The sequence below is a fragment of the Homarus americanus genome, unplaced genomic scaffold (genome assembly GCF_018991925.1).
Source record: "Homarus americanus isolate GMGI-L3 unplaced genomic scaffold, GMGI_Hamer_2.0 scaffold51216, whole genome shotgun sequence".
NCBI lineage: Eukaryota > Metazoa > Arthropoda > Malacostraca > Decapoda > Nephropidae > Homarus > Homarus americanus.
In genome coordinates, this window is record NW_024721271.1 from 260,036 (window position 1) to 283,280 (window position 23,245).

Sequence of the window (23,245 nt, forward strand, 5' to 3'; positions counted from 1 at the left end):
CTAGTCTTCCTCTACACTCTCTAGTCTTTCTCTACCTCTTCTAGTCTTCCCTTTACCTCACTAGTCTTCCTCTACCTCTCTAGTCTTCCTCTACCTCTTCTAGTCTTCCTCTACCTCTTTCTAGTCTTCCTCTACCTCTCCTAGTCTTTCCTCTACCTCCTCCTAGTCTTTCTCTACCTCTTCTAGTCTTCCCTCTCCCCTCTTCTAGTCTTGCCTTTTTACCTCTCCTAGTCTTTCTCTACCTCTTCTAGTCTTCCTCTACCTCTTCTAGTCTTCCTCTGCACCTCTCCTAGTCTTCTCTACCTCTCCTAGTCCTTCTTCTACACTCTCCTAGTCTTCCTCTACCTCTCTAGTCTTCCTCTACCTCTCCTAATCCTTACTCTACCTCTCCTTCTATTACTCTCATCCCTACCTTCCTTAGCCCCTCCCCTTTCGTTACTCCCCTCGTCACCTCTTCCTATTCTCGTCCCTCTCAGCACTTGTCACCCTCCTCCTCTCCTATGTTTCCACCCTTGACCCCTCCTCTTCCCTCTTGACCTCCTCTTCTTTCTTCTCCTTCATCCTCTTCCTTCCACCTCCTCTTCTTTCTTCCTCCTTCATCCTTTTCCTTCCACCTCCTCTTCTTCTTACACCTCAAGCATCATCTTATTTCTTCTTCTTCATCCTCGTCCCTCCTCCTCCTCCACCTGCTACATGCCTTCCTCCCTACACGAGGTGGCTTACGCCCAGTGTCTTACGGTGCGTGGAGCGGGACGCGTCCTCCCTCGTCACCGTGTCACTCAGCCCGTCGTCGCTTGCGATCACACAGCCGCCCGGTACCTCGGTACGTAGGTCCGCCCGCGCCTCCCTCCGTCCACGCCCACTCACCCTCCCCACACTACCCCCACCTCTGCCACAGCCACGCCCTCTGTATTTCATTCGCCTTGCCCTGAGAAGGTCATTTGTTTGTTGTTGTTGTTTGTTCTTATCTTGTTGTTTTGGTGTAGATTATGTTGTTGTTGTTGTTGTCATTCTCTCTCTCTCTCTCTCTCTCTCTCTCTCTCTCTCTCTCTCTCTCTCTCTCTCTCTCTCTCCTCCTCCTCCTCCTCCTGAAGGTACTGGCCTTAACCAACCTCTTCTACTAATCGCAACACCTGACCACCTGTGTGTGAGCCTCCTACAGGTAGTTCCTTCACTCTCCCTGCGTCTCATCTCGTTTGTTACTCTCCCTTCGCTCTCCCTCTCCCTTTCTCGTTTGTCTCCCTCGTCTGTTACTCTGGATCAGTTACTCTCCCTCGTTACTGTTACTCTTGCGTTACTCTCCATAGCTACTGTTACTGAATATTTACTTGTTCCCTATTATTTACTTTCTGATTTATATTTAGACTTTTTAACTCAACATCGTTTCTCAAATTGCTTTATTCAGATCTTATTTTTCACCTGTATTTAATTATCTTTATTATGTGTTGCATGAAGTGGTGACAATTGTTTTACTCTGTATTTGTGTATTCTTAAGCTTTGTTGTTGTTGTTGTTGTTGTTGTTGTTGTTGCCCAAAGTGACCAAGAACGTCACCACAGTGTTTGAGCTGATTGACTCTGCCCGTTCTTGTACCTGACCTGATATGACCTGACCTCACCTGACCTCATCTCACCGCACCTCACTTCACCTCACTCTTAACTGTAATGTTAACCTCACCAGTCCACTTTTCGTTCACTTAAATACCGCATGAGTTTATTAATTTGTAAACACCATTTTTTTTTCTGTGTGTGTGTGTGTGTGTGTGTGTGTGTGTGTGTGTGTGTATTTTGTCATATTTTCACTAGATTTTTTTTGTATTATACCAGAATTTTTAAGGTTAATGAACTTTTTGGTGGTAGTAATGTATTGTAAGTATTGTAGTGTTGTATCGTAAGCTATTGTACCTGTGCGTGAGTGTGTGCGTGCTAAAAAGAAAATGTTCAGTTACGTTATAAAGACGACCCCATGTAGTAACGAAAAGAAACTAGTGTTTATGACGTGAGGAGTTGAGAGTAAGGTGATGTGGGGGAGAAAGTGTAGCGCAGAAAATCATTAAAATACGATGGTGAGGGAGAAGGTGAGGGAGAGGGTGAGGGAGGGGGAGGTGGAAAGTGAGTGAGCGAGAGGAGGAGGGGGGGAGGAGGTGATTGAAGGGGGGGGGTAGGATGTGCGTGAGGGAGAGTGGAGGAGTGAGGGAGGGAGCAGGTGCGTGAGGGAGGGAGGCAGTGAGGGGGAAAGAAGAGTTAGGGAGGTAGAAAGAGGGTGAGTGAGGAATAAGGAAGGAGTGAGGAAGGAAGTAGGGGAGAGATCGTTTAAAGGAATCCACTACCTTCAATCACGTCTTACTTCGTTATTCTGTCTTTTGAGTCACCTACCTGCCATATCCCATTAATAAGAGCCTAAGTGACCCATTGTGAGTCACCTTCCTGCCATAAACCATTAATAAGAGCCTAAGTAACCCATTGGAATGACATACACACAGCCAGTTCAGACCTCTATCACACACAGGTCACGTTGGCATATGCGACCAAGTAGGCTGTATGGGAGTCACGGCTTTGTGGCCTTGTGGATTAAGGTCGTTGGTAGGAAGTCACTGAAGTGTGTTTGTGTGTGTGTGTGTGTGTGTGTGTGTGTGTGTGTGTCGCGAGGTCAAGTAAGATTTATATTTCCTGAGATAAATATTTTCTTTAATTTTTCTGTCTTTTTTTGTCTTATCTGTTTTTCTTCTATTTTCGTCTTTTTCGTCTTAGTTTTCATTATTTTTTTCATCGTCATCATCATCATCATCATCATCATCATCATCATCATCATCATTATCATCATCACCATCTTCTTTTCCGTCTTCTTATTTTATTTTCCTCTTCTGCTTCTTCCTCTTGTTTTGCTTCTCATTCTTCTTCTTCATCTTCTTCCTCTTATTCTCCTTCCTTTCCTCTGTTCCTTGAGTATGATGACTTAACACCGAGTACAATGTTATCGTACTTGAAGAATAGATCATCTAGGGGGTTAAGTCAATGGGTTACGTCAAGGGTTAAGTTATCGTCCTCAAGGGTTAAGTTATCGTCCTCAAGGGTTAAGTTATCGTCCTCAAGGGTTAAGTTATCGTCCTCAAGGGTCAAGTTATCGTCCTCAAGGGTTAAGTTATCGTCCTCAAGGGGTTAAGTTATCGTCTTCAAGGGTTAAGTTATCGTACTCAAGGGTTAAGTCATCTTCTTCAAGGGGTTAAGTTATCGTCCTCAAGGGGTTATCGTCCTCAAGGGGTTAAGTTATCGTCCTCAAGGGGTTAGGTTATCGTCCTCAAGGGTGTTAAGTTATCGTCCTCAAGGGGTTAGGTTATCGTACTCAATGGGTTAAGTTATCGTCCTCAAGGGGTTAAGTTATCGTACTCAAAGGGTTAAGTCATCGTCCTCAAGGGGTTAGGTTATCGTCCTCAAGGGGGTTAAGTTATCGTCCTCAAGAGGTTAAGTTATCGTCCTCAAGGGGTTAAGTCATCTTCTTCAAGGGGTTAAGTTATCGTACTCAAAGGGTTAAGTCATCATACATATCCCCCCTCGCTCCCTCCCTTCCCCCAACTTCATCCCCTCCCCCTCCCCCCCCACCACCAAATTCCCCAATACCCACAAGATAACCTTATAGTTTTTTCCCCGAGTGATGATTCCAAGACATACTTTTTTCCCCACCTTAAAAAAACCATAACAAAAACACCGAAACAAAATGGCGTCAATCATAAAGAAAGACTCTACCGTGACTTGGGGTTCTCGTCTTCACCAGTCTTAGTTACCTTAGGGGGTAAAATAGGACCTAAATAGGGCCTTTTTTGGGGGGGGGGAGGAGGACTGGGAGGGAAGGAATGAGAGTGTGGCTAGGTAAAGACTCCTGCCTATGTGTTAGAAGGAAGGGTGATATTTGGCCAGTGTGTGTAGTGTGGGTGTGTGGGTGGGGGTGGGTGGGTGTGTGTGGTGGGTGGGTGGTGTGGGTGGGTGGGTGGCATCGGTTGAGTCTTTCGTGTGCTGGAAACTCTCTTGAAGACACATAATAAAATACTCTACGTTTATCGGAAGAAAAGATATCACTAAATAACATAGAGAGTACTGGAGAAGATCTGTCACGTGGGCACAGTATCACCTATGGGTCGAGATACAACAGGTGTGTTAGTCTTGATTGTTGTAACCACCAGTAAGTTTGTACACACACACACACACACACACACACACACACACACACACACACACACACACACACACAGACACCAGTAATATATTATCATTCTCAATGGTAGACTCGAACCAAGAAAGAACGAGTATGATAACCACTCCCCCACCGCACCCCTATAAGTATCACCCAGTAAACTAAAGGTCGCCACACAGTGATTTTTTTTTCATAATACTAAATTTAATATAGTCCCTTTTGGTTCATCCCGACAATGAAATATTAGAATGGGTTATTTTCCCCCCGTACTGGAAATAATGGAAATAGCATTTTTTCCCCGTTTTTGTTAAATAACGAGGAAAGTTATGGGAAATAATTCGTTACTAAATATACTATCGGGTCATAATAGTAAACTCACTATACCAATAACGTTAAGTGTGAAGTTTACCTTACTGTAACACGAGCTACCACCTCCACCGTGTGAAAAAAAAAACACTCATGGTTTTAAAAGATTTCGACGTACCCTTAAGAGTTATGTGTATGTGTGTGTCGTATGTGGCAATATCTTACGACATTCAGGAGTTATGAACAAAAGTAATACCACATAAGCTTTTGTTCTGAGGCAAAGTGAATATTTTTTTTCATATTACTTCATCTCTATTGACTGAGGAAATCTGGGTTGAAAATGGTTGTTGTTGTGGTTGTTGTGGTTGTGGTTATTGTGGTGGTTGTTGTTGTTGTTGTTGTTGTTGTTGAATTTGACTCCTTTAGGGGGTGGCACTAAGATTGGTCCTTGTGAATTACTCTTAGTGTCAGGACTCGAACCCTCGTCCTCAACAACTCTTAAGACAAACGATCGATTCCCTTAAGCCTAAAAGAACGAAACTTTATGAAAAAATCCAACAACCGTATTTTTTTGTTTATTTAGTCAATCAGAAGATAAAGTTTTTAGAGTTAGTGAAAGAAAATAGTGAGAGTGGGGAGTGGAAGTGAGAGTGGGGAGTGGAAGTGAGAGTTTGGGGAGAGAAAGTGAGAGTTTGGGGAGTGGAAGTGAGAGTTTGGGGAGTGAAAGTGAGAGTTTGGGGAGAGAAAGTGAGAGTTTGGGGAGTGACAGTGAGAGTTTGGGGAGTGGAAGTGAGAGTTTGGGGAGAGAAAGTGAGAGTTTGGGGAGAGAAAGTGAGAGTTTCGGGAGAGAAAGTGAGTTATTAATTATACTTTCATCTTTCATTTTTTATTCTTTCTTTTTAATGGATTTTGTCACTTGAAGTCGAACACACAATATATCCACGATAACCCACCGCCGCCCCCCCCCTTCTCTCTCCCCTCCCCCCTCCCCCCTCACCCTCTCTCCTCCCGCTATACTGATCGGAACATGACGAACGCGACAATGAGCATAATAATAATAATAATAAAGAAAGCGATCTTCTCTTGCGCTTAATAGTATGTCATATCTTCTTCAGGCACCATCTGGCATGCATTGTTAGAATTATTATGGAGGAGGTGGTTTTCAGAGATCTTACCACACACACACACATTTCACACACACACACACACACACACACACACACATTGTTTGTTGTTACACACACACATTTCACATTACCACATGCTTTACCTTGGTGCTTTCACTCTTGGGCTTGACGTACACCAATACACGCCACTCTGTGCCACCTTAACACACACTGACATTGCCACCAGCTACTCATACTACGTACACCATTAAAGCTACCCAGCCACTACACATCGTACACCACACGCTACCCAGCCACCCAATAATGCGCGAATTACACGCTACTCATGGCCACCATGCCACCCAGCCGCCTAGCTACATCCCCTTTATATATATTTTTCCTTCTAAATCAGACCAGTGTGTGCCGGATAATGATAGCTGGTACATGGCTCGACCTGACCTTGTGTCGGCTGGATCATGATGGAGAAGAGAATACCGACTTCATGAGGAGCTACTGAAAGTCTTCCTCCTCCTCCTCCTCCTTCCTCCTTCTTCCTCCTCCCTCCTTCCTTTCTTCCTCCCTCCCCAGTCAGATGTGCCTTCATACCATACATTTATGTTTTCCAGGTGTGTGTGTGTGTGTGTGTGTGTGTGTGTTCTTCCCCACCAACCTCCCTGCCCACCCCACCCCCTGCCCACCCTTACCCCTGGCCCACACCATCATTCCCCACCACCCACGTGCTCCACCTCACCCCCCGCCCAACTTTACCCCCCGCCCACCATTACTCCCCCACCACCCACGCCCACCCCACCTCTGCCCCAATCTTTATTCCTCAGCTCAATCTCACCCCCCGCCCACCATTACTCCCCTCACCACCCACGCCCACCCTTACCCCTCCGCCCAAATGCCATATTCTTGTCACTCCTTCTCTCTCAAAAGAAGATAAATATTTGAGTTGTTTTCCTTACTTCTTTTCTTCTTTCGCGTTTTGGGGAAGAAAAATTCTTAGATGTTTTTTAAGTAAGTTTTTTCCAATACCAGAAAAGGAAAGATTTTTTTCTTTACAGGGTTTCAATTTTTTCTTCCTCATATAAATATTTTTTGTTTTATTTTTTCGTATTTTTTCTTGTTTTTCCTTTTATTTTTATAATTATTTTTTTTATTTTTACATTTTATTAGACGACTGATATTTTTTTCTTCTAAATTATCACTATTATTATTATTATTATTATTATTATTATTATTATTATTATTATTATTATTATTATTATTATTATTATTATTATTATTCCTAGCTAGAATTATCCTGAAAAGCAGTATTGCCATATCAAGGTTATCCCTTAACCCTGTAGAGACACAGACATATCGTTTAATTTGAAGTTGGTATTACTGCCGGTGCTGCTGTTGTGTTGTGTGGGATTTGAGTCTTAGCAATAAACCCTACTGGAGCTATTTAATATAATTTACTGGAGCTATTAATTTTGAGATATTGGAGCTACAGAATTTAATATGCTTGCTACAGCTATTAAAGTACTTGAGTAATTAATTTGTGTATATTGGGCTATTAATTTAATTTAATTGGGCTATTTATTTAATATACTGGAGGTAATTTATTTATTGTAACTAATAATTTGATGTACTAGGGCTATTAATATGATGTATTAGTGCTATTAATTTTATATATTTGTGCTACTAATTTGCTGGAGCTATTTATTTAATGTACTGGGGATATTTATTTGGAGTTAGGGAGTGAAGGAGATGTGGGTGGGGTCAGAGACATCAAGATGGGGTCAGGGAGGTCATAGGTGGGGTCAGGGAGGTTAGGGTGTGGTCTGGGAGGTCAGGGTGTGGACAGGGAGGTCAGGATGGGATCTGGGAGGTCAGAGGTGGGGTCAGGAGGTCAGGGTGTGGTCTGGGAGGTCAGGGTGTGGACAGGGAGGTCAGGATGGGATCTGGGAGGTCAGAGGTGGGGGTCAGGAGGTCAGGGTAGGGACAGGGAGGTCAGGGTGAGGGTCAGGAGGTCAGTGTGTGGTCTGGGAGGTCAGGGTGGGGTCAGGGAGGTGAAGATGGGGGTAAGGGAGGCCAAGACTATTTAATTGCTAAAGATTCATAACCAGGATTTATATGATCGATAAATTTATTTTACTTTCTGAGGCTATTTCCCCAAACAGCTATTTTAAACCCCTAGAGCTATTTAATCGAAAGTAATATTAACTCACAAGAGCTATTTATCCTATAAGACAATTTTATAGCAACTGGAGCGACTTATAAAAGGTGACAGAATTATATATATTTTGTTCATATACCAGAGCATGTTAAGATTTACGTTTCAGAGCTGTACTGTACTGTATATCTATGTGTTATATTGGCCTGTATAATATATACTTAAGTGTGTATGTATGTATGTATGTATATTTCTCTGTGTCCATATTAACCCCCCCTCCCCCTTCCTCCCTCCCCCTTCCTCCCTCCCCTCTCCCCCTTCCTCACCTACAACCTCTCCTCCTCCCCCTCCAAGTCTCTTTCCTCTCTACTCTCTACCTTCTCTCCTCTCTCCCCTGCCTCCTTATCTCTCCCTCTTCTTCTCCTCCCTCCCCACCCCTTTCCCTGCAACAAGAAGCATGTTAATGGTTATGTACACAATACAACCCCCCCATATAAGTGTGTTGTATTAGATGTGGTTTGCATTATTTGTTGTAATTGGACAGCAGATGTGTGTGTGTGTGTGTGTGTGTGTGTGTGTGTTTGTGTGTGTGTGTGTGTGTGTGTGTGTTTCGTGACGTGGTTGTTTGTATGAGCTGACGGTATATATACTTTTGTAAGCTGTCCCAGGTATCATTCCCTGTCCCAATGTGTTTTGTAATAGTTGTCAGAGTGTTTTGTGATGGATGTCAGGTGTTTTGATAGTTTGCCAGGTGTTTTGTGATGGATGTCAGGTGTTTGTGATGGTTGTCAGGTGTTTGTGATGGATGCCAAATGTTTGTGATAGTTGCAGAGTGTTTTGTGATGGTGCCAGGTGTTTTGTGGTGGTTGCCAGTGTTTTCTGATGGTTGCCAGGTGTTTGTGATGGTTGTCAGGTGTTTGTGATGGATGCCAGGTATTTGTGTTGGATGTCAGGTGTTTGTGATGGTTGCCAGGTGTTTGTGATGGATGTCAGGTGTTTGTGATGGATGTCAGGTGTGTGTGATGGTTGTCAGGTGTTTGTGATGGTTGTCGTGTTTGTGATGGATGCCAGGTATTTGTGATGGTTGTCAGGTGTTTGTGATGGTTGTCAGGTGTTTGTGATGGATGCCAAATGTTTGTGATAGTTGCCAGGTGTTTGTGATGGTTGCCAGGTGTTTGTGGTGGTTGCCAGGTGTTTGTGATGGTTGCCAGGTGTTTCTGATGGTTGCCAGGTGTTTGTGATGGTTGCCAGGTGTTTGTGATGGTTGCCAGGTGTTTGTGTTGGTTGTCAGGTGATTGAAATTGTTGTCAGGTGTTTGTGTTTGCTTTCTAGCATTTGTATGTATGTATGTATGTATGTATGTATGTATGCATGTATGATATAAACAGGTGTTGTGACGCCCTGATGGTCCACACATATATGTATATTTTGTTTTCATGTCTATATATATATGTACTTTTAGATACATTGCTATGTGCTTACTGTGTCTTGCTCTACATATGTATACCCCAGGCCTTGTATACCCCAGGCCTTGTATACCCCAGGCCAGACCCCCTGTGGCATTTTTTTCCCATGCTTAGGATATACATTATTGATTTTGTATAGTGTAAATACATATATATACATAGTGTAGAAGTATAAACAAATTATAGAAGTATACGGTTTTTTATGTATATGAATGAAGGTTTTTTTTTAGTTATAATACAGTATTGTGTATTCTTACCGGCCGACCTGTATTAATATATCACCCGGGTTTTTGTTTTGTGTTTTGTGGGGATAAACAAAGGGAAACAGCTTGTGATAGTGTTGACTCCTGGCGGTGAATGAGCTTGTTGAGATGTTCTGGTCGTTTCAGGAGGCTGACGATGGACTAGAAGAGGTGTCCCGAGCAGGGGTAGGTCCCCCCACACCTCCCTCCCCTCCCTCCAACTCTCTCTCTCTCTCTCTCTCTCTCTCTCTCCTTTTTCTGTCTCTGCTCCTCCCCACCGTCTGTCTCCTTCCCTACTCTCCTCCCTCCCTCCCTCCCCCCGTCCCTTCCTCCGGAGCCTCCTCTCTCTCTCTCTCTCTCTCTCTCTCTCTCTCTCTCTCTCTCTCTCTCTCTCTCTTCTCTCTCTCTCTCTCTCTCTCGTCTTCATCCTATCCCGTATTCAATTTTACTCCTTCTCTAAATAACCTGTTTTCAGTAGTCTATATTTCCTTAATATTTTGGTCACCCTTTAGGCTCCAGCCAGGTTTTCTTTAATATTTTCCCGTTTCTAACATTTTCTTGTTTTCTAACCTCATATATATGCACTTCAATTTCGAGGTGTGTTGTGCATGGTTTTCTTAATTATTTCACCTGAATAAAATAAATCTAATCTTTAAAATGCGGATAAGATTTTGTTTTAATTTTATTTTAATGTTATTTGCACATTCCAGTTCTCTTATTTTATTGATATTAATAAAAGTTTGAGTAGTTTGAGGAATTTTTTAATAATGCCAGATTCACAAAAATTCTGATTAATTTGTTCATCTTTAATTATAAAAAAGGCTATGTAAATGGTTTTCAAGAACGTGCAGATTAATGAGAATTATGTCATAGTAATAGTAGTAGTAATAGTAAGCAGCAGTAGTAATAGTAGTAGTAGTAGTGAATATATTTGACCATTACTGTTTCTCATTTCATTCTTTCCCTTATTATATATCTTATTTGTTATACATTTCATTATGATTACAACACTATTATTGATTATTTTAAACGTCTTGTTTTATCTTCTCCTTATCTGCTATTATTATTATTATTATTATTATTATTATTGTTATTATTATTATTATTATTATTATTATTATTATTATTACTATTATTATTACTATTATTATTATTACTATTATTATTACTATTATTATTACTATTATTATTATTATTATTGTTATTATTATTATTATTATTATCATTACTATTATTATTATTATTATTACTATTATTATTACTATTATTATTATTATTATTAATTTAACACTTGATTTATATAAGTAGCATAGAAATCGTCATCCATTTTACTTTCTGAAATTCAACGAGAAAATATATTGTTGTAAGTACCAAGTTCCATTGTTTCCTCCCCTGGCCTACGTCACCAGCATGACCTTTGACCTTTTAACACCTGCAAACACTCTGGGGAAAATATATACTTAATTCCTAAACAAAATTTAATTAATAATGTTTATATATTCCGGGGAAATAAACATCTATTTTTATCGTTGAATGATATAAATTGGTATAAACTAGCGGTTGCATTTTATTATCTTTCTAAATAATAATAATAATAATAATAATAATAACAATAATGATAATGCGTCAAGAGTTGAGGCTCCTAGCAGTCTCTGGCAACTACTGGGCATGACGTCATTAGCTTCCCGTCCTTGCCTCAGTCCCCTAATTTATCCTCCTTGTCCGGTCTGTAGTTTCTCGTCTTGTCACTCCCTTTGTCTTAATCTCATCTGTTGGGGGACACGACGGAGGCCCCTGGGTAGGTAATGGGCTCATATCCTCTTCCTCCTCCTTCTCCGCCTTCTCTTCTTCTTCCTCTTCCTCTTCCTGAAGTTCTACAAACTTTATCCTTCCACTCCTCTTAATTCCTTCCGTCAAAAAAGTGTTTATGGGGCGTCCCTTTTGTCTCCTGTCTCGCATGTCTAATAACTGTCTAATCAGTTTTCTAATCAGCTGTCTATCTACTCAACTGACTGTCTACTTAACTGACTGTCTACTGAGCATAGTGTAAAGCAGAGGAGGGCGAAGCGTCGGTATCGTGAGTAAGGCAGTCAGTCAGTTGGATCTCTCTTGACTACGTAGCTTTACATTTTTGCATTTTATTTATCTTTATTTTTAATTGCTCATATCTAAACTAAACTTATGTATTTGAATAGTTTAATCAACACTATAAGAGACCATTGACGTGTGGACGTTAGTGTGTTTTGTGTGAGTTACTCCTTTAAATAAACTACATTTTCTATGACACCATAATGCACTCCTGAGATTTTTGACTAAAGCGACAAACACCACTCACTAAAACTACTAATTTTTCAGATGACATGATAGAGCTAAACGTATTATGAGCTTAGGTTAGGTTAGCTTAGGTTAGGTTAAGTTAGGTTAGGTTCTTTAGTGGCTTTCGTCAGGGAAAAATTTGTTGCAGCGATTTGAAGAATTGAATTAGTACAGTGGGTATTAGGGAGTTGGCCAGAACTCAGGGCCCAAGGGAGGAGCCATATTTCCACCACACATTGTTGACACGAGGTTTGGAAGTGTGTGTGTGTGTGTGTGTGTGTGTGACCCCTTAAACATGTTCTTGAGAGACACATTTTCTCTCCACAAAAAAGGTGAAGTTCTGTACGTGTTTGGGATGAGTTCAGAAGCTTAAAGTTGACATGACACTGATTTTTGAACACACACACACACACACACACACACACACACACACACACACACACACACACACACACACTTAAACCCTATAACTGTTCCCATAATAAAGAACACACAGTCAACGCATCACAACATCGCTGATCAGGACCAATTGTTAACACGACCATCAGTCCTACACACACACAGTGGACACATAGAAGAAGTTCACAATTTGGGTGACCTCATGACACACTGACACACTTACCTCGGTGATACATGGAGCGTGGAATATTTGTTTTAAAGGCTGAGTACGTGACACAGTTATTGCCTTCCTGACTCTTGTGTATATGCCTGACACAAATTTTTATCTTACCTCGTTAATGTTGCTTAAAGACCTTACCTGTTGAAACTATATGAAAGGTGAACACTTGCCCTCAGTACACATCATTTAAAACACCTGTCTTCATAATTGGTAGTTCAGATTAGTATAGAAAGTAATTTAAGGTCACCACATGTCAAACATTTACCAATAGATTGTCTGTATACTCTCTCTTAATTACCTTCTACCTGTTAATTAGTCAGAGTAATGAAGATCCCAGGTAAGGTGGACTAAGGTGTGTGAGACAAACTGATAAAGAAGGTGAAGAAGAGAAGAGAAGAATAACTAACACCCCTCCACACCCCACACCTATCCCCCCACATCTCCCCTCCCCTCTCCCACACCCATCCCCCACATCTCCTCCCTCTCCCCCCACACCTATCCCCCACATCTCCCCCCTCTCCTCCCCACCCTGATCCCCAACATCTCCCCCTCCCCCTCCCCCCGCCACCTATCCCCACACCTCCCCCCCTCCTCCTCCCCCCACACCTATCCCCCACATCTCCCCTCTCCCTCCCACACCTAATATCCCCCAACATCTCCCCCTCTCCTCCCCTCACACCGCATCCCCACACTCCCCATCTCCCCTCCCCCCACACCCATCCCCCCGCCACCCCCTCACCCCTCCCCCACCACCCATTGTATCATCACCGTTCCCTCACATGTGGACATATAGCGCCAAGCCACACGAGGCCTTAAAAGTCATAATGTACTGCAATTCTACCTACTACGCGTCCCTATTGACATGTGGGTGTTATTATCCTCTTGTTGTCTCAGTTTTCGGTAAATATTATAAGTAGATGAGATTTTTTTTTACTGTGTGCATGGTGAAGGAGGGACACATTTGTAGTCTTCCCTCCTTCCCTCCTTCCCTCTCTCCTTCCTTCTTTCCCTCCTTCCATCCTTCCCTCTCTCTCCCACTCCCAGTCCATTATGCTTCCCTGAATGAGCACTCCACTCTGCCTCTGAGCGATCGTTTATGCACCATTCATATCTCGCTTCTTGTTATATCGTGTGACAGCTGAGCATTTTTTTTAAGATTTTTTTTCCTAAAGTTTTCGTCCCAGTTTCATATTTTTTTTTTTTTTTTTGAAAAAGTTAAGCGGTTTTGTTTTATCTTCTTTCTTTCTCTTTAATGTTTTCGTGCATTGTTTTATGCTAATTATCCATTTTTCTTTTTCTGTGTCGATTTATTCTCCGTGTTAATTATTGTTATTTTTTATGTATAAGGAAAGATTTGGTATAATGAAGCCGTTTTGATATGTTAGGTTATAGTCATCATTACCTGGGCATTTAAATTCCTCATTAACCTGGGCATTTAAATTCATCATTAACCTGTGCATTTAAATTCATCATTAACCTGGGCATTTAAATTCCTCATTAACCTGGGCATTTAAATTCCTCATTACCTGTGCATTTAAATTCCTCATTACCTGTGCATTTAAATTCATCATTAACCTGGGCATTTAAATTCATCATTACCTGTGCATTTAAATTCATCATTACCTGTGCATTTAAATTCATCATCATATAAAACCCAAAGACATTATATGTATTTACATTTTTACATATCATCAAAATGAAAACAAAAAGTAAAATTTAAGTAAAAAAAATTGTAAATAAACAAATCCCAAAACACCTTCCACCTACATAACTTACACGTCAACAACACTTTATAATTTACTTTTTTTTACTTATTTACACTTTTTTTTTACTTTTAATTGGTTCTTTACTCCCTAAAAGACGATCGTTCCGAGTTACCAAGGTAGTTAGGGCAATTAGAGTGATAGACATAAGAGTAAGTATTTCTGTGTTTCAATGTGATGATTCCCACCACCAACTTGACCTGTTAACTTGTGTATATCAGGGTTAGGTTGTATGTTATTGTTGATGTGTGTGTGTGTGGCAGAGGTTATTATTATTATTATTATTATTGGTGATCAGTGATAAAACTTTTGTCCATATCAAGACTTAGCGAAGATTGAACAACCCGCCACCCACCCACCCTCATACCCCAGCCGTCTCGATAAAAGCTCCTGTGGGGGTGCCTGTGAGTGCCTTTCTTTCTTCCACCCCCTTTCCCTACCCTCCCCCTCTTCCTTCTCCCCCCCCCCTCCCCCTCCCAGAGTGAGTGTCTATCAATCTAGATGACAGACAAAGCCAAGAATTCAATAGTAAGGGCCATTTTACTCCTCTGGGGTGCGAGCTGACACCGCCCCTGACAAATGAGGGAGGAGGAGGGTGGGGTGAGGGGGGTGAGGGGAGATGAGAAAGGTGAGGAATTTAAAGAGAGAAGCAAGAATGTCTTATCTATCTATGTCTGTCTGTGTGGCTGTCTACGTGTTGCTTTTGTCATCAGTGAAATACAGAAATTATAAAAAAAAAATTTCCCCTCGGCTGTTATTGTTTTTGTCATTTATACTTTGTTGTGGGTCAGTGAGGGGAAGTCTTTTATTATGGCGTTTATAGTGGCATCTGAGGGGAGGTGTTATTGCGTACACTGTGAGGGGAAAGAGTGTACCATAGTAATGCTTTAGGGCAGAGAGTTGCCTTGTTATTGTGTTATATGGTGTTATCGGGGTGAGGGGAGGTGTTAGGTGGTGTTATAGTGGAGACAATAATAATACTGGTCAATACAACTCTCTCTCTCGTGACGTAAACAATACCTAGTCGAATTGGATTTCTTCCCAGAGTTTTTAAAATTACCAGAAGTGAGAAAGTAATTTGTGGGTGAAAGTTGTGAAAGTTGTGAAGATGAAAGTAATAAAGGAGATAGATCTCTGTTGAAAGAGTTTAAGTTAACGAGGAAGGAAAAAGGTATAAGTAATTTGTCTCTCTGAGGAAAAAATATATTGATGTGTCTCTTCTTAGATTGTGATGATGATGATGATGATGATGATGATGATGATGATGATGACGATGATGATGATGATGATGATGATTTACTTTGTTATTTATTACTGTTTACTGTTATTATATCAACTGCCATCATCATTACTGTCCACTGTCATTATCAACACTGTCCACTGTCACCACAACCATCATCATCGACTGTCACCATATATCTCTGTCTCCTCTCACTGTCATTACTGTCTACTGTCACTATAACGGTCTACTGTCACTATCATCCCTGTCTACTGTCACTATCATTCCTTTCCACTATCACCACTACCATCAATGACAGATCACATACAGAAGTTAGACAGGTTGTTATCTAAGAATCCAGACAGCCGTTTATCACCCACCGGGATGGACAGACGGTCAGGTGGCACTGTCATTTGTGTGATAAATAAGGTGCCATCGTAAAAGTTTAGCGGCATTATCACCCAAGAGGAAAAGCCATTAAACTCCTCCCATCGACGTTTACCGGCACTACACATTCACCATAACTGGCCCCTGGCACTAACGTCATATAAAAAATGGCACTCTACAGACACCATAATATGATGTTTCGTGGCACTATTAAGCTGTAAGGAGACACAATACAAAACCTTTTTCACCCTCAAGGAAGAGACTTGAAGGGAGTGGCACTATATTGGCACTGTATACACTACAGAAGAGAGATACCATAGAGGCACCATCACCCTGCCTGTCCCCCTTCAGGATTAAAGGAACCTTCTTCAGGAAACACATCACCTCGTATAGTTTTATGTCCTCTTTCACCACCCACCACTCCACCACTCCACTCCACCCACCCACACACCCCCACTCCCCCTTGATATAAGGCTCAAGATCGCCTACTTTACCTGTCCACAAACACATTCATGCACAAACACTCACAAAGAACACACAAACACACACTTACATAAATACATTCACACACAACACAAACACTCACAAACAAACACACAGAAACAAACACACTCACACAAACACCCTAAAACAAGCAAACAAACACACACAAACATACAAAAACAAGATATAACTGAGTGGAGGAATGTGTGTATGTTATCACCTGAGGAAGACCTTGACAAATAACACACATACAAACACACACAAAAATACTTGTTTGTTTTTTACCTTCTGTTTTTGTTTTTTTGTGTTTTGTTTTTGTTTGTTTTTTGCGTCAAGAGACCGTATAGATGACAGTCTTAGGTGACTTACGTGTGTGTGTGTGTGTGTGTGTTTTACCTGTATCACCTGGGCGTCACCGTATCTACCTGAGCCTATAGAATACCTTCCTTTGGACTTCTTTTTTTTTAACCTGGGGATTTAGATTAGGTTAGGTTAGGTTAGGTTATAAATAGATAGGCTGGGGATCATGGGGAACACACACACACACACACACACACACACACACACACACACACACACACACACACACATGCTGTAAACTGTTAATCCCTCTGTTGTCGGTGATTTTAGTACAAGAAAACGATTCACCTCTCTCCTCCCTTTTATTGTCCTCTCTATTCTCATACCTTCTACTAGACCATCTACTTTTCCCTTACTTTACAGTTTGGCAGCAAGAAGATTGGGAAGAGAGGGAAGAGGAAGAGAGGGAAGAGTTAAGGATAGGGAAGAGAGGAAGAGTTGGAAGATAGGGAAGAGAGGAGAAGGAGAGGTGGGAAGAGAGGGAAGATAGGTTAGAGGGAAGAGGGAAAAGGAGAGTGGAAGAGAGGGAAGAGTTGGAAGAGAGGGAAGAGAGGAACAGGAAGAGTGGGAAGAGAGGAAGAGAGGGAAGATTTAAAGAGAGGGAAGAGAGAAGAGTTGGAAGAGAGGGAAGAGAGGGAGGGAACATAGGGAAGAGGAAGAGAGGAAGAGAGGGAACATAGGTTAGAGGAAGAGGGAAGAGAGGAAGATAGGTTAGAGGGAAGAGTGGGAAGAGAGGGAAGAGAGGGAAGAGTGGGAAGAGAGGGAAGAGTGGGAAGAGAGGGAAGAGAGGGAAGATAGGGAAGAGAGGGAAGATAGGGAAGAGAGGGAAGATAGAGAAGAGAGGGAAGAGAGGGAAGAGAGGGAAGTTGTGGACAGGTACTCTCTCAGGGAAGCCTTATTGTTACAAAGTGTAATCCAGTTGAAGTCATTAGTGTCTGTCAGTGTGTTGACAGAGGCAGGTGTTCCATGTGACACACACACACACACACACACACACACACACACACACACACACACATTCTCCTCTCTCTCTCTCTCTCTCTCTCTCCTTCTTTGTGAAGATAATCAGGTAGACAGAAAAACACAAACAATAATGATAGACAGAAGAGACAGACAGACAGATACACAGACAGACATACATCTAGACAGACAGACAGACAGACAGACAGACAGACAGACAGACCAGATCATTGATAGGTTGTACTATCATCCTTTAATTATTTTGTTCTTATTTTTCCCCTCTAAACCCTCATTTCCCTTATCAATTGGTATTACATTTCATCAATTCATCCTAAAACGACTAAAAAAAAAATAACAAATAAAAAACCACGATATTATTTTTTGTTTCTTTCTGTAATGAAGTTATTATTATTTAAGTAAGAATCATTTCCAAACACTTACAGGTTTTTTTGGGGTGTTGAGCCGGACCTGGTAACACTGATTTTATGGTCGACGCAACACTGTAATTAAAACCTCAAATGTGTGGAAAATGAGTCATAGTGAGGGAAGGGAGGGAGGGGGAAGGGGGGGGGGAAGGGGGGAAGGGGGATTTATAACTCCCATTTACAACTGCAATCAAAAATTCTAAAAGGTAATTTATAATTTTTGTTTTTGAGAGAGACATTCATTGGGTGAGTTTGATGAGTATATGAATAGTTTTGAATATACCTGTGTGTGTATTTGTGTGTATGTGTATATTCTATCACCTACGCAAACATATACACATAAAATAAAATCAGGGTATACTTCTGCGTGTGTGTGTAAGTATTGAATATATAGGTTTAAATATATGTGTATGTAAACTAACACACATACACATAAAGTATACACAGCCACAGGTAACACAAGAACTATCGTGTCTCCTCATCACCTCATACACGGCAGGTAAACACAATCACACCTTGTTATATTACCTGGTGGGATCAGGTGTTATTAAAAAGACTATTAAGAAAATTGTGTTTTTAATAACATGAGCGAGGATCTTGATGGCATTCCTCTCCCCCTCTCCTTCCTCTTCCCCTCTCCCCCTTCTCCTCCTTTCTTCTTCCTCACTCTTCTTCTCTTTTCTTCCCCCCTCCCCTCTCTCGCTCTCCCCTTGTCTCCCTCCCCACTCCAAATTTTTTCTCACAAACTCATTACGTCTCACACTGTCTCTCACCTGTCTCTCACATCTCGTTATCACATCACCCCGTCTATAACTGTCTCTCAGGCCCATCTCATTGTCTCCTGTACCCAGGTCGTCACACTCTGTCTCTTTCTTCGTCTCTTTACGATCGGTATCTCGCCAACTCTTCCATTGTCTCTCAGATCCTCAGGCTATCTCTATCTCTCATTCTTGTATCTTTCTCCCCACAGGTCGAAGACAAACAGACTCGGGAACACGTAGAGCGACTGTTTAAGAAGCTGGACTTGAACGGTGATGGTGTGGTTACCATTGACGAATTTATCCAGTCGTGTATGCAGGTAAGTTCTTTTAGTATAGTTACTCCTTAGATTCGTTTTCTTTCTTCGCGGTTTCTTCTCCGTTTTCTGTTGATCGTCGACAATATACGAGCGTCGAGTCTCTCGTTATGGGATTAACCAGACACAACTCTTCGCTAACTTAAGAACGGAATTTCGTCTTTGAGTGAGAAACAAAAACATGAACTGTCTTTATTCCATGTTGACATTCTTCCAACATTTAATCTATTTCAAAATATTTCTTAAACATATACACGCGTCTCATATACAGTACATAATAACTAACAAATATAACGAAATTATCCTCATAAATAAGTTAAATAATAATAATGAACATTCGGTGTTTTATGATGAAAAGATCAGAAGGAACCACACATTATCGGCAGAATTAAAGTATCGTCACGTCGAGAAAAAAGTAACAGCAGGTCAGCTTTCAAAACATGGCAGTGAGTGTTAATGGATTGTCAGGCACAGTTGATGCATAGCCGGTGTGTTCTGTGATATACTGTCAGGATGATACATTAGTAATACTGAATTAAATGTTGGTGTAGAATTAATGATGTGTGCTGAGTGTTGAAGGTCGCAGGTGTTGAGTGGATGGTAGGTATTATTCTGCCATTAGTGAGAGGGGGAGGGGACGATACCTGTCAACACCACCTCAAGGTCAACCTAACCTAACCTAACCTAACCTAACCTAACCTTTTATACTTCTGTCACCATTAAGTAATCACTAATAATCTTGCTAAGTTAATTAATGGATTATAATAGAGGCGAGATTATGTATCGACTGTGATTAAGGTTGAGTGGGGAGGAATTAGAGTAGGGAGGATAGGTTAAGGGAATGGGATGGAGGCTAGGGGAGTGGAGAGGAGGTTAGGGGAATAGGGAGGAGGTTAGGGGAATAGGGAGGAGGTTAGCGGGATGGGGAGGAGGTTAGGGGGTGGGGGAGGATATTAAGGGAGAGAGAATATTTCCTCCCCTGAGTTAGTGTACATAACGTGGCTAATATAACGAGTAAATTCTGTATATAAAGAACCAATGGGTAGGTTAGGTTTGGTTAGGTTAGGTTTGGTTAGGTTTGGTTATGTTAGGTTTGGTTAGGTTAGGTTAGGTTAGGTTTGGTTAGGTTAGGTTAGGTTTCTGGCTTTTTAGTAGCACCACCCAAGCACTCCCCAGAGGCTAGTTTGTGCACAATACTCTCACGCGAAGATTTACGAGAGAGAGAGAGAGAGAGAGAGAGGTAAAGCAATCTATCGGATATACTCAATGATCTTCTCCACTGAGTTCTTATCCAGATACCGGCTGGCGTCTGAGGAATGGAAAGTTGAGTCGTTGTGTAAATCTGGTGAAGTCTTGTAAGTGAGTTCTGGACGCTGACGAGAATTACCTCAGAGAATAAAATGAATATGTAATGAGGTAAATTTGTATACTCACATAGTATACACACATTTACGCACCTTCACACAAAAACGTACACAGGGACGAATTCTTTGTGTACGTGTAGAATATAACATTTTGAAAGGTGTCCGGATTTTTTTTTTTACCCTAATGGATATATGATACTGTATTTTGTCGATGTATTGTTAAAAAAAAACTACAAATACAATACATACCACCTAACCCACCCCTCACCTGACCTCACCCCTCACCTGACCTCACCTCACACTCTGACCCCTCACCTCACCTGACCCCACCCTCACCTAACCCTCACACCTCACCTGACCTCACCCTCACCTGACCCCCACCCCTCACCCACTCTTTCACCTCACCTCTGCATCTGACCCCACCTGACCCCCACCCTCACCTGACCCCTCACCCAATCTCACCCCTCACCTGACCCCCCCTCACACCTTCTCCCTAATACTCACACTTTCCTCGTCCTTCTCCTGCTGTATAAATCCATAATCCCGGTAAAGCAGACGTCAACAAGTCTTAGTTGTGAGCGACACCCTGAGTACTGCTGAGGAAGCCCTGGTTATAAAAAAAATCTTTGAAGGAACTTAAGTTGAGTCGTGTATGTTGACCAACCAACAGGTTCAGTCTGTTTACGTGGCCGTCGTCGTCTTGATATTTCATTAAGCAAATCTTACCCGGTTCCCTGACTCCATGCTCCGTTAACAGGCCCCCCTGCTTCGTTAACAGGCCCCATGCGTAACAGGCCTCCATGCTACGTTAACAGGCCTCCATGCATGCTAACAGGCCTCCATGCTACGTTAACAGGCCTCCATGCTACGTTAACAGGCCTATGGCTTCGATAACAGGCCCCATGCTGCTTAACAGGCCCCATGCCATGCTAACAGGCCCCCATACTGCCACGGCCCCATGCTGCGTTAACAGGCCCCCCATGCTACGTTAACAGGCCCCCCATGCTACGTTAACAGGCCCCCCATGCTACGTTAACAGGCCCCCATGCTACGTTAACAGGCCTCACATAACATTTGACTCTTACATCCCCCATAATATTAACAATCTACCCACTGACTCAGTCTCTCATAAGGTCAATAATGCCTCCCATTGTATCCCTCTTATCAAAGGTAAGTACTGCGCCTCCAGACTCTGCCCTGGTTATTTTAGGTCTCACATACCTGGCAGCCTGACCAATGAGGGATTAGTTATGGCTCTCTCAACACGGCAAGGAACCTCATAAGCACTTGACGGTGTATGGCTGTGTATGGCTGCTGAGTCAATTCCTTACACTACACATAGTCAATACCTGAGACCTGTTCAAAGTGGTAAGGTTAGGCTAGATCAGACCAGGTTAGGTTAACTCGGGATAAATTATGTTAGATCACGTCAGGACAAGTTAAATTAGGTTTGATAACGAAAACTATTGACCAGGTAAGAACCCAAGACGCTACTGTAAAACCAAGATGCAGCAGGAAAACAAAAGAACAGCTACGTAACCTCTGGCAGGAAAAATGGAACAGCTAACACGTAACAACAGAACAAGAATCTGAAGATCGAAGAAACAGCCATGGGCGTGTCGCGGTGAGTGAAGGAGGAGGTGAGAGTCACGACGCGCTACACTTCACAGGGGGCCAAGGGGTCAACATTCAGAGGCTTCGGTCAGGGAGACGTGCCACTAAAAGAATGACTGTGGCAGCTCAGGATACCTCACGTGGCTGACTAGGGAGTTACCGGCGTCACTACAGTTTCTGATGAAGGAAGATAAACCTGGTATTATCATTTCATCTAACTCAATCCTCAAGTTTAATTGATGTTATTGTGTGTTAAGGAAATGAGAATATATTTCCAGTTGGTTCTGTTTAGTTAAATTTAAAGGAAAATAAATAATTGGCTCGGTTATTGAGGAAGATTATGTTACACCTTTATACGGTATTTAAGAGTTCCACAACTCTACCTGCAATATAACGATCGTCTTTTGTTTTCATTAATAAATATATTTAACATTATTCACATATGAGGAAAATGCTAATGTTTTCCTTCACAATATTTATACGACGTTTGTGTAATGATCAGGGACACTTTCTCTCCCTGAAGGACTTGTGTCTTGAGGTATAACATCCTTTTAGTCTCATATTACATCCTACCTTAGTTGGGTTGAGTCGTATACACAGTCAACGTATCCTATGTCCCGTCCACCACCACACTCAATTACAGCGTGTGTGTGTGTGTGTGTGTGTGTGTGTGTGTGTGTGTGTGTGTAATAATAATAATAATAATAATAATAATAATAATAATAATAATTAACGGTTTATTGAAAGAGCTTGGCAGACAGAAGGCTGAAAATATACAGTTACATATTTGGTGAATGGGTTTCGAATTACAAAAAATATACAAGTAACATAAGCGATACAAATAAGATATATAATAACTAGATGGGGAGAAGCTCAAACTACAGTGCATTTCAACATAGTGACAGTGCAAGAAGTAGTGTTTACTGGGAGTGAATACACTGGTTTATTACAAGTTATTGATAATTTTTACAATGGTTGGGACTGGGCTGTTCTTATAGTGATCAGTTCGTGCACGTATGGGCTGGATGCGGTTGTGGTGTCGAACAGCAATTCTCGGGCTAGGGATCTCAGGTGGTAGTAGGAGCCGGTGTCGAGGGTGGTGTAGAAGCTGGTGTGTGTGTGTGTGTGTGTGTGAGGCAGTACAGTATAGTGGTGCATAATAAAATGATTTACAGCTCATTATAATATG

At 41.8% G+C, this 23,245-nt stretch overlaps 1 protein-coding gene across 1 annotated transcript in view; it reads left to right on the forward strand.

Moving 5' to 3' along the window:
* The window catches only part of LOC121861658 (calsenilin-like), a 219,361-nt gene that overhangs the window by 163,670 nt on the left and 32,446 nt on the right, over window positions 1-23,245 (forward strand). Inside the window, exons 6-7 of the mRNA XM_042359552.1 lie at window positions 4,548-4,557; window positions 18,970-19,081. Of these exons, the coding sequence (XP_042215486.1) occupies window positions 4,548-4,557; window positions 18,970-19,081 (122 nt within the window). The remainder of the gene's footprint in view (window positions 1-4,547; window positions 4,558-18,969; window positions 19,082-23,245) is intronic.